At 33.3% G+C, this 11,044-nt stretch overlaps 1 protein-coding gene across 8 annotated transcripts in view; it reads left to right on the forward strand.

Annotated features, from left to right (window-relative positions):
- The window catches only part of TIAL1 (TIA1 cytotoxic granule associated RNA binding protein like 1), a 23,351-nt gene extending 12,644 nt beyond the window's left edge, over positions 1–10,707 (forward strand). For 3 of the 8 annotated variants that reach the window (XM_059052473.2, XM_067024551.1, XM_067024550.1), the window contains 10 exons: positions 627–725; positions 965–1,019; positions 1,177–1,264; positions 3,158–3,233; positions 5,138–5,246; positions 5,950–6,045; positions 6,154–6,238; positions 6,470–6,593; positions 6,931–7,070; positions 7,913–10,707. In XM_059052473.2, coding sequence (XP_058908456.1) covers positions 627–725; positions 965–1,019; positions 1,177–1,264; positions 3,158–3,233; positions 5,138–5,246; positions 5,950–6,045; positions 6,154–6,238; positions 6,470–6,593; positions 6,931–7,070; positions 7,913–8,039 — 999 coding nt within the window. In that variant the 3' untranslated portion in view covers positions 8,040–10,707. Of the gene's footprint in view, positions 1–575; positions 726–964; positions 1,020–1,176; positions 1,265–2,637; positions 2,697–3,157; positions 3,234–5,137; positions 5,247–5,949; positions 6,046–6,153; positions 6,243–6,469; positions 6,594–6,930; positions 7,071–7,912 lie in introns of those variants that run through there. The other 5 variants (XM_059052472.2, XM_067024549.1, XM_059052474.2 and 2 more) reach the window with 3 other exon arrangements.
- The last annotated feature ends 337 nt before the right edge of the window (positions 10,708–11,044 follow it).

The following is an 11,044-nucleotide window of genomic DNA, read 5'->3' on the forward strand; positions in this document are numbered from 1 at the left end:
GAGCTTCAGAAGATTTTGAAAGGTAGGGATTTCATTTCAACAGCTGGTTATAAATCTGAAATTTTTCTTTTTTCATTCTTATTCCTTGTACAGAAAAGAAATACATAATCTCGTCTTATTATATGTATCAATAGTACTAATCCTAGTTTCGATCAGGAGTAAAGTTTGTAAAGTTGGTTCATTTCTGTATTTTTTTTATAGTCAATGGGATACAGTTTATGAAGGATTATGATGCATAAATAGAATTCATCCCTTTGAAAATAATGTTGGGAGAGAAGAGCAGTGGTAAGGAGTGGTCCTTATCTCTCAAATCTGAACTTGAGGTTTTGTTTGGTCTAATATAAACTTCTGTTTTATATTTAACTTACTTCACCAGAATTCTATATTTTGATTTAATGCTGGTAGTCATGATTCTGTACTGCTTTGTAGTTCTGAGTACAACAGTATTCTGAGGTGCAAAGTCAGGTATAGGTGTAAATCTTATTTTTAAAGTGTTAGGCTTTCATAAGCTTATGCAATCTCACCTCATATATGCCTAGCTATCAGTAATGTTTTTTCCTGGATTTTCTTCTCAGCAACCCGATAGCAGAAGGGTCAACTCTTCTGTTGGATTTTCTGTTTTGCAGCATACAAGCAATGACCCATATTGCTTTGTGGAATTTTATGAACACAGAGATGCAGCTGCTGCATTAGCTGCTATGAATGGGAGAAAAATTTTGGGAAAGGTAAGATAATAAATGATGGCATCTTATGAGTATATATATTTGCATGTCATATTAGTTTGTATTCTTTCTTAGCAAGTTTTTAACAAATATTCAGCTGTGCCAAGTGATGGTTTTGCTTTATTCAGCCTAGTGCTTTTACCAAAATAATCCTGCTTGATAAAGTGATTTAATAAGTGGTAAGTGTTGTGATTCATAATGACATGCCTAATAATTTTATTAAATATAATCTTTATTTTTAGGAGGTCAAAGTAAACTGGGCAACAACACCAAGTAGCCAGAAAAAAGATACTTCCAGTAAGTACTCCTGCTGCATTTTACTGTGGAAGAGTTCTGAAATTATCCTTGGCAGCATTACCAGCTCAAATAGGTTTTTTTCTTCCTTTAGTGTTGCCTAAAAAAGGTTTAGTACCTGACTTCTTAAGTATTTGATTACCAAATGCTTTGATTTCAGATCATTTCCACGTGTTTGTTGGGGATTTGAGTCCAGAAATTACAACAGAAGATATCAAATCAGCATTTGCCCCCTTTGGTAAAATATCGTAAGTATCATAATCAATACTGTATTCAGTAGTGATAGGCAAAATTGTACATGATTAACTTATATCAGAATTAAGATTTTCTTTCCCTAGTTAGTGTGATTTTTTTTGTTTGTTTTGTTTTTTTGATTAGTAGATGTTGAAAATGTTAATGTCATTTCAGTGTTTTGGGGTCTTGTTTTCATCTAATCCTGTGTATAACATGTTAAAAATTAAGTGATTCTGTTTGTTATCTTTAAAGCAGATGTTTGAGTGGTAAAACTTATTATAAAGTCCAGCTTTTTGTCAAGTGTTTTCAAAATTTGGTTGTTAAAGATATGGGTTAACCAAAAATAAATGATTTATACTGTGTATTAAACTTTTATAGGAGGAATTTATAAATGGGGAAAGTAGGTAAATCCTTGGATATATTGTGAAATTAGAAATGTACATGTTTAATTATAATGATAAATGTGTTTTGCTATTTTAGCTGAAAAGTAGCATTATTATAGTAGTAAAATGTTTCAATGTCTGAGCCATAAATGTGGGATTAATTAGTAGATTTTTTTTGTTAGTGGTATTTGATTCTGCTAGGGTAGGGCCCAATTGTGGTTTGATTTTTTTTTTTTTTTTTTTTTTTAACTAAGTTGGTGCTCAGATTTTGCTGTATGTTACTTGATCAAATATATTGGAAAATTTAAAGTGTTACAAGTTCTATAAAATGTTTATCACAATTTATCTATCTGCTTAAAATCACTTTATTTTATGTATTTATTTCCTATAGATTGAAGTTAAATGTTTTAGTACTACTTTACAAAAATACGTTTCACCTAAGAACAACAGTATTTCTCTCTACAATTTGTTGTTCTGTAGATTTAATTTATTTGATTTAATTCTTAATTTTCTATTTTGATATTTACTTTGCTTTTTAATCTAGATGTGGTAAGTAGTACTGTTTTAAAAATCAGTATAAAAATAATACAGGTTGCTGTTTTTCAATCTATATTTATACCTGAGACCTGCAGTTTTTCTAAAGTCCAAGTCACAATTAAAAGTAATAGCATTCTGGTTATTTTGCAGAATTGCTCATAAGAATGGACAGGATCTTGAAGGCTAACTGCAAGGAACTGTGCACACTGGAACTCAGTTGTAGATTTTTTTCTCATTTCTATTTATTCTTATTATACATTATTTATATATACATATTTTAGTATTTACATTTTAACATTCTATATTCAGTGGAGTTCTATATTTCCAATCATTTTAACTTACTCACTAAAATTTCTGTGTAAATTTGTTGTTTTCGTACTGGTGTGCTTAGCATTGTTGTTAGTTTTTTATTCTCCTTTCTTAAATTTCTGAAAATGTCAATTTTTCAAAATTTACAGCTGCCCAAACTCCAAAATGATGGTAGAGAATTGACCAAGAAAAATAAAGAAATCTGTTAACAGGCCATGTATGCCTTTTTAATTCCTATTTTTTCCTCTTTTTCAATTTTTTAATATTTCATATATTTTGTATCACTAGGCAGAAGACATTTAACTATTTAGAGATTGCATGGTAAAGTAGTTAGCATTGTTACAGTAATTTATAGAAGCAGTAAACCTTAGCGGACACTAGCGAATAGAATATTAGAAAAGGAAACTATTGTTCCTATTAATCTTCAAATTTGAGCATTTAGTTTAGAAAGCACAGGCTATTTGATTAGGTTGCATGTTTATTACATGTTTTTGTCCTACTGCTTTTTTCTAACAGGTAAAGAAGCGTTAGGGAGAGTTCAGGAATGGCTGTAGTTAATTAGGGCTAACTGGAATTTTATTTAAAAACATGCTCACAATACAGTGTGTGTGGTTCCTTTTAGTTTTTATTTTGCGGATGACTTTTACTTCCCTCATTTAGCTGTGCTTCTTTTCACAGGGATGCCCGAGTAGTCAAAGACATGGCAACTGGAAAATCCAAAGGCTATGGCTTTGTATCTTTTTATAATAAACTGGTATGTTCTTTCAACTCAATTTGAATTTAATGCAAAATTTAGTTATTAATGAATATTTTTGGATGTTGACTACAAACAACTATTGTGTAATTTTGTTTTAATAATAAGGTGTAGTTCGTTCTTTTTTTTTCATAAGCTTGGAAATAACTGGGAAAAATAGGCTGATTATAATGAAGTATATTAAAGCTTGCATTTGCGACTTGGTAAGGGTAAGATGTGTTAGAAGTAAAACTCACAACTAGGACAAATGAGCTAAGCTCAGAATTTGAAGGGAAGTTAAATTATATTTGTCTTGGGACTTCTTCCCCGGTGGCACAGTGGTTAAGACTCTGCACTCCCAACGCAGGGGGCCTGGGTTCAATCCCTGGTTAGGGAACTAGATCCCACATGCATGCCGTAACTAAGGAGTTCACCTGCTGCAACTAAGACCCAGCACAACCAAATAAATAAATGTTTTAAAAAATTATATTTGTCTTAACCATGAAAATCTCAATTTTAACTTTCTTAAAATGCATTTATTTATTTATTTATTTATTTATGGCTGTGTTGGGTTTTAGTTGTGGCATGCAGGATCTTTTGTTGCAGCGTGCAGGCTTCTCTAGTTGTGGCTTGTGGGCTTCTCTCTAGTTGTGGCTCATGGGCTTCTCTCCAGTTGTAGCGCACCATGTGGGCTCTGAACCTGGGGCACGCGGGCTCTCTAGTTGTGGTGTGTGGGCTTAGTTACCCCGCAGCATGTGGGATCTTAGTTCCCCGACCAGGGGTCGAACCCACATCCCCTGCGTTGGAAGGCGGATTCTTAACCACTGGACCACCAGGGAAGTCCCTTAACTTTTTAATTATTATCCATAGTTTTGTAGCTGGGACGTTAATGACTACAGCAAATTATGTAAATGAAATTTTAAGCAATTCATCTTGATTTTTGCATGTATTTAAAAACGAGATACCAAATATCTAAGCATTTGCATTAATTGTAACATCAGATAATAAAATGGGCTTTGGTATTAATGTTTTGGAACAGTTTCAACAACTTAAATTATTTACATTTTATTGAAGCAGTAAGATGAAGGGCAGGAGTTGTATCCTTTTTTTGCTTAGATTCATTGCAAATTCACATTACTTCCTAAATTCAATTTTTGGGAATTCCCTAGCAGAGTCCAGTGGTTACAACTCCTCACTTCCACTGTAGGGGGCATGAGTTCCATACCTTACTCAGTTTATTGTAGAACTCAATTTTACAGCATTTTAAATCATAATGCAGAAGTCTTCCGTCTTAAGTTTTAAATCTTGTGTCATAGTCCATTGCTATTAGAAGGTAGGTTGGGGGGGTTAGGTGATATTTAGACCATAGTATCAAGAGTTTTTAGATATTCTTCAGTAAAAGTCATATTACAAATCAACCATAAAATTAAGATATTTGAAAACAACTTTGTCCTTTTTTTTGGTGGTCAGTGGGATTGTAATTTTCGTCTTTTATGTTTGAATTATAGTTTCCCTTGATGCTTAAATACTATCCTGGGGTTTTTTTTTGTTTTTTAAAAAATATTTTAATTTATTTATTTGGCTGCACTGAGTCTTAGTTGCTGCATGCGGGATCTTCGATCTTCGTTGCAGGATCTTTAGTTGTAGCATGTGAACTCTTAGTTGCGGCATGTGGGACCTAGTTCCCTGACTCGAGATTTAACCTGGGCCCCTGCATTGGGAGCGCAGAGTTTTAGCCACTGGACCACCAGGGAAGTCCCTATCCTGGAATTTTAAAATCTATAAATAAATATTGCTTTAATGAGTCACTTACTGATATGATTTATTGGATCCAGAAGTGCCAACGTTTTATTTCATCTTAATGAGTCTTATGAACCACTCTTTTCTGTGTTTGTAATTGCTGTTTTTTTTCTTTTTCTCCATAGGATGCAGAAAATGCAATTGTGCATATGGGAGGTCAGTGGTTGGGTGGTCGTCAAATCAGAACCAATTGGGCCACACGTAAACCACCTGCACCTAAAAGTACACAAGAAAGTGAGATATGTCTCCTTTATATGTTTTAATGGATACTTCACAAAATCATGTATTAAACTAATTAAACTAATAAAATTTCAATTTTAAGAAATTAATACTAAACTAGTATTAATTTCTTAAAATTGATATTTTATTAGCATTTCAAGACTCATTTTATCTTCAATATAATTGTGGGAAAATAACTGGGCTTTGATGCAAGTATATTTGGAGCTGTGAACCAGCTGATTTTATAGGTCAAATCATAGTGTCAAGGAGAAAAAATTCTATTTCTCCCCACAATGAGGCATATCTTAACAGTATATGGTAATCAGTTTTATAATGCTGTATAACCATCAACTTTTTTTTTTTTTGGCTGCGTTGGGTCTTCGTTGCTGCGCACGGGCTTTCTCTAGTTGCGGCGAGCGGGGGCTACTCTTTGTTGTGGTGCGCGGGCTTCTCACTGTGGTAGCTTCTCTTGTTGCAGAGCATGGGCTCTAGGTGTGTGGGCTTCAGTAGTTGCGGCATGCGGGCTCAGTAGTTGTAGCTCCTGGGCTCTAGATCGCAGGCTCAGTAGTTGTGGCTCCTGGGCTTAGTTGCTCCGTGGAATGTGGGATCTCCCCGGACCAGGGCTCGAACCCGTGTCCCCTGCATTGGCAGGCAGATTCTTAACCACTGCACCACCAGGGAGGCCCCATCAACTTTTTTGTTTTCTTTCTGCATATAGATAACACTAAGCAGTTGAGATTTGAAGATGTAGTAAACCAGTCAAGTCCAAAAAATTGCACTGTGTACTGTGGAGGAATTGCTTCTGGGTTAACAGGTATAGTGTCTGGTTTTCTAATCCCCTTCTCTGGAACTTCATCATTATTAGCAGCAATTTCATGATAACATGAACCTTAAATATTTTATTTGTATGTTTGTTTTTCAGATCAGCTTATGAGACAGACATTCTCACCATTTGGGCAGATTATGGAAATCAGAGTTTTTCCAGAGAAGGGCTATTCATTTGTCAGGTAAAATCCTACCTTACATTTGATCCATTCCTTTCAGTTATATTATTTGATCCCCTCAGGTATCAGAGTTTGTTATTTTAGTACTTCTTTGCAATGTAGAACTTTAAACTCCTACATGATGTACTTTAGGAAAATACCAAGTTGATAGTTTTAAATTAAGGAGTTTCTGTATTACTTACTAAGTACTTAAAAAAATAAAAAACAAAAAACTTCATTCTCATCCTCTCTTAGATTTTCTACCCATGAAAGTGCAGCCCATGCCATTGTTTCGGTGAATGGTACTACAATTGAAGGACATGTTGTTAAATGCTATTGGGGTAAAGAATCTCCTGATATGACTAAAAACTTCCAACAGGTAATTCAATTTTTCATAGCACTTTTTAAGGTTTCCTTCTTACATATCTACATAAAAGCTTTATGAACTGTAAAAGAAAGCAGACAAAAAAGTAAAGCATATAGCTACTTTCAGTTGATTTTATTAATGCTATTTCAAAAGTGATTATTTTGTGGTATTAACTGAATCTTAATACTTTCTTTTCACAGGTGTCACCACCCCAATAAACTTAGACAATGATAAATAACAGAGTCCTATTCACATAAGGGTGCTTAGTTTTTCTCTTCCTTGTCTCCCACTTTCTTCAAATACTGTGTTTCTTACTTGTTCTCTAAAACAGTAATTTGCTTTTTCCTAGGTCGACTATAGTCAGTGGGGCCAGTGGAGCCAAGTTTATGGAAACCCACAACAGTATGGACAGTATATGGCAAATGGGTGGCAAGTACCACCTTATGGAGTATATGGGCAACCATGGAATCAACAAGGATTTGGAGTAGAGTAAGTTGTTTTGAGTTTTTCCAGTATAGAAACATATAGTTCCGACAAAAGGAATTAAAAAGTATGTTTTCCTAGGGAGAATCTATTTAAACTAAATACATTGAACTATGTGGCATTAACTGTGTGACATTATAAGCATTGTAGAACCCTTATGAAAAATGATTTGTAATGCTAAAAATTTGCTTTTTATTATCTAGGTGGAAAGGGAGTTTGGGGTAACATTTGATGTGTCCTCCTATCTCTATGAGCAGTTGGTAGAATTTGATTTACATTTCTTATATAACTGTTTTATTTACTTGTTTATTTTTTTTTTTCATGGAAAAGATCTTTGTCTGGATATGTTCAGAAATTTAATGATTTATGCCTGTTGGCTTGTGTGAGAAGTCTCCGAAATTTATCTAATATAAAGTAGCTCACTTTTTTTCCTTTATTGATAGATTGTGTTGGTCCCTTGTGCTTTTTCTAGCCAGCCCAAACCTTTATTTTCACCAGTTCTTCCTCCTGTTTACAAAGTAAACTTGTGTTTTCAAAATTGTTTATAAATTGATATACCATGTGTGCAATATATGATGGGTAGATGATGAGTTGAATCATTTGTCATTTTTTTAAAAATCAGTTTTGAGATACTTTTCAGAGAAGTCATATGTTATCTTAGCAAAAATATAAGACTAATATTAGAATATATATTTTGCATATGTGGATATGTATCATTTATTTCTTTGCTCTGTGTTTTAAGTATGTTGATTTCTTGTTTATGATTAGGCTCTGCTTGACTTTTGTATAACTGTATAGATAATTTTTTCTTTGCGTTTGCTGAAGATTTTTTTTTTTTTTCTTCCAAGTCAATCACCTTCAGCTGCTTGGATGGGTGGATTTGGTGCTCAGCCTCCCCAAGGACAAGCCCCTCCCCCTGTAATACCTCCTCCCAACCAGGCTGGATATGGCATGGCCAGTTACCAAACACAGTGAGCTGGGACTCTAAACAAAATGTAATTCATGATAGCTTCAATTTCCTTGTGACACTCTGAAGACATGAAAGTAGACATCGGAAAATGAAAATATTTATTTTAAAAATTGAAATGTTTGGAACCTTTAGCACAGCTTTGCTTTGGTGAAGGACACATGTCTTCTAGTTCTGCCTTTTTAAGTTTTTGTTCATGATGGATATGAACATGATTTTTCTTTGTGTACAAAAACTACAATAAAGTCAATTAAGACAATTCTGACTACAAATTTTGATATAATAGGAGAAATGGGTAATACATTTTGATTCTTAGATACTATTCCATTTTTATCTTGCTGTTCAGTATTTTAACTCACTGTGTTTTTAAAAGAGCAAAAAAGGGAGGATCATGGAAAACTGGGAATCACAATAAGTTCATCTTGAACCTTGATACTCCCCTCCCCTCCCCCAAGGTGGACCACATTTGAAGTCAGCAGAAAAAAAGTGTGATATTGAGAAGAAATGCATGATTTTGGAGTCGCTTTGGAGGAAATACTTTCTCTGTGCCTAAAGCAACTGCAGCCAGACTGATAGAAGAAATCTTGCAACCTAAATAAGGAACAGCATTGTCTGACTTACTTGAGCAAATATTGGTGGTCCAGATTAAGACATATTTTTAAAACTTTAAAAAGTGTTGATTATTAAAACTGTAGTAAATTACATTTCATTTTGGGGGGAAAATTCCAAGTATGGTGTTTGTATTAAAGTCAGACAGTCATTCTTATGCTTTTACATGAAGTTTAAATGATATACATTGTAAATATGGAATACAGTGTTTAAAAAGCATGCTTCAACATAGAAGTAGCAGCAATGTAATTATTTGAAGTAACACTTAACACACTACACTGCATTGAATGCAGTGGATGAATAAGAATGTTTAAGACTGACATTTCCAAGGTTGGCTACTATGTAAAATTAAAATTATACAAATTACTATACAGAAAAAGCCTTAATTTTAATTTCATACAAATCTTTGATGCATTAGTAGATTTTAAAATGTCATTGGAAATTAGATTTCTTTTTTTTTTTCCTTTTTTTGCTTTACATCATTTGGTATGTAAATACCTTGATTAAAACCTTGTAAACCTATTTCAAGGTTCCTATAAGTTGTATAGTACAGTGTTTTTAAAAAATCTTGGGGTGTTTTTTAAAATTAGATATATTTTGCCCAAGAATTTTTTTAACAAGATTGCTAAAACATCTTATTTAGACAGTTTGATGTACCAATTTATAATTGGATATTCAACTTAAATAGTATACAGAGTTGTGACTTTTATTTTAATTAATTTTTTCCTTGTGGGTAGTGTGCATGGGAGACAAACCTGAACAGAGGCTGAGTTGTATGAGTGCAGAGTTTGTAAATGAATTGATTGGGTAAGATTGACATTTGCTTCTGAGGTATTTTTCAGGCCATGTGCATAAAATCTGCCTCAAATTTCTATCATAGCAGGAATGTAAAAGATAAAAATCCTATGTTTTTGAGTTCTGACAGCTAGGGGGTGCAAATGTTTAGGCAGCGTATTTGAAATGTTCTGAGGTCTGGGCACCAAAATGAGAAAACTCTTTACAGTTAAGTAATAAGATTCAGCTAGCACCCACAGATTACTGTTTTTTAAACTTTTGATGTCTTACAGTTAGCTTTAAAATAATGATGGTTTTATAAATTGGTCTACACAATAATTTTGGTATTTTCCTTCTTCCCCCGTTTAGCAATGTGTTGAACATGAAAATTTACAGGGTCTGAAGTTGTTCATCTTTGGGCCAGAATTTTTATGGCACTTTAGTTTTAACCACAGTACTCATCTATTACACTTTTCTGTTATAAAATTTACCCTTATTTCTTTTGTTCATGGTTAGTGTCTTTGGGGGATGTTATGGAAAAGTTACTTTATATTTTATAAGGAGAACACTCAAATTAATTATACCTCCTAGTTAAAATTTCTTAAATATATGTGAAACTTGAACTAAAGATTTTTTATATATATATATTGAGAAAAGCCTATTAAACTCTCAATTTACCTTTTTTGGTCTGCCAGTAGATTAAGTAGCTAAATACAGTACCAGCTAAATACAGCTGCTTGTATATTCTATGATTTAATAAAATGATCCAGACTAGTTATATTGCATAGTAAACATACGACTGAAGTGTCCTTCGTCTTATCTGAAAGAACAACATTACATGCTCAGTTCAATTAATGGAAGTTATTTCATTTTAAATGGTTTTTTAAAAATAAAGCTACTTATCCAGATGAAATGCACCGTTTTAAAATACAACTGTCAAGCTAACACATATTCAAGACTATTTTATAACACAAAGTGAAGTCAGTGCTATCTTGATCCAATTTAAGCCTAAGAATCGTTGCATTTTCCATGTTCATTAAAAACAGCAGCAGAGATTCTTCGGCAGGCAAGAAAATGTTTATTTCATAATCACTTTGAGATTTCTTTTGGTGAAGTGTTTCTGACTACCATCTTCTTTGCTCTCATCTCTCTACTAGTATTTCCCCCTGTGCCATTACCACTTGATTTTTCTGTCTGCTGGCAGTGAGAGGCTAAAATGACTGGCCAACTTAAGCCAAAGCTGTAAACAACAGTTGAAGTAAGTCTTTCAATAAAGACTAGACTATATGATAAGTGGCTTTTTCTTATTGTCGTTTATTACATAATTATTCCTTGCAGGCTGCCGTGAAATAAGTAATTCCATTTTCTTTTAAGCTCTTAGTAAGGTATATGGAGTATACATATATTCAGGACCTATTTCTATGTTCTCTATAAGTGATAAAAGTTCATTTGCTTTTGTTGAATTAAAATTTAATTTCTGGGTATGAAGGAATAGAAATTTGCATCCTTAAAAATGTATGCTCTTGAATATTAATATAGTAAAATCTCATTAGAGACCACAAATAATGGGAACCATAATTTTACCATTTCTAGACTGATCTTTGGTAGTACCTATGAGTAAAGATTGCAC

This window comes from Kogia breviceps, chromosome 2 (genome assembly GCF_026419965.1).
Source record: "Kogia breviceps isolate mKogBre1 chromosome 2, mKogBre1 haplotype 1, whole genome shotgun sequence".
NCBI classification, from domain to species: domain Eukaryota; kingdom Metazoa; phylum Chordata; class Mammalia; order Artiodactyla; family Physeteridae; genus Kogia; species Kogia breviceps.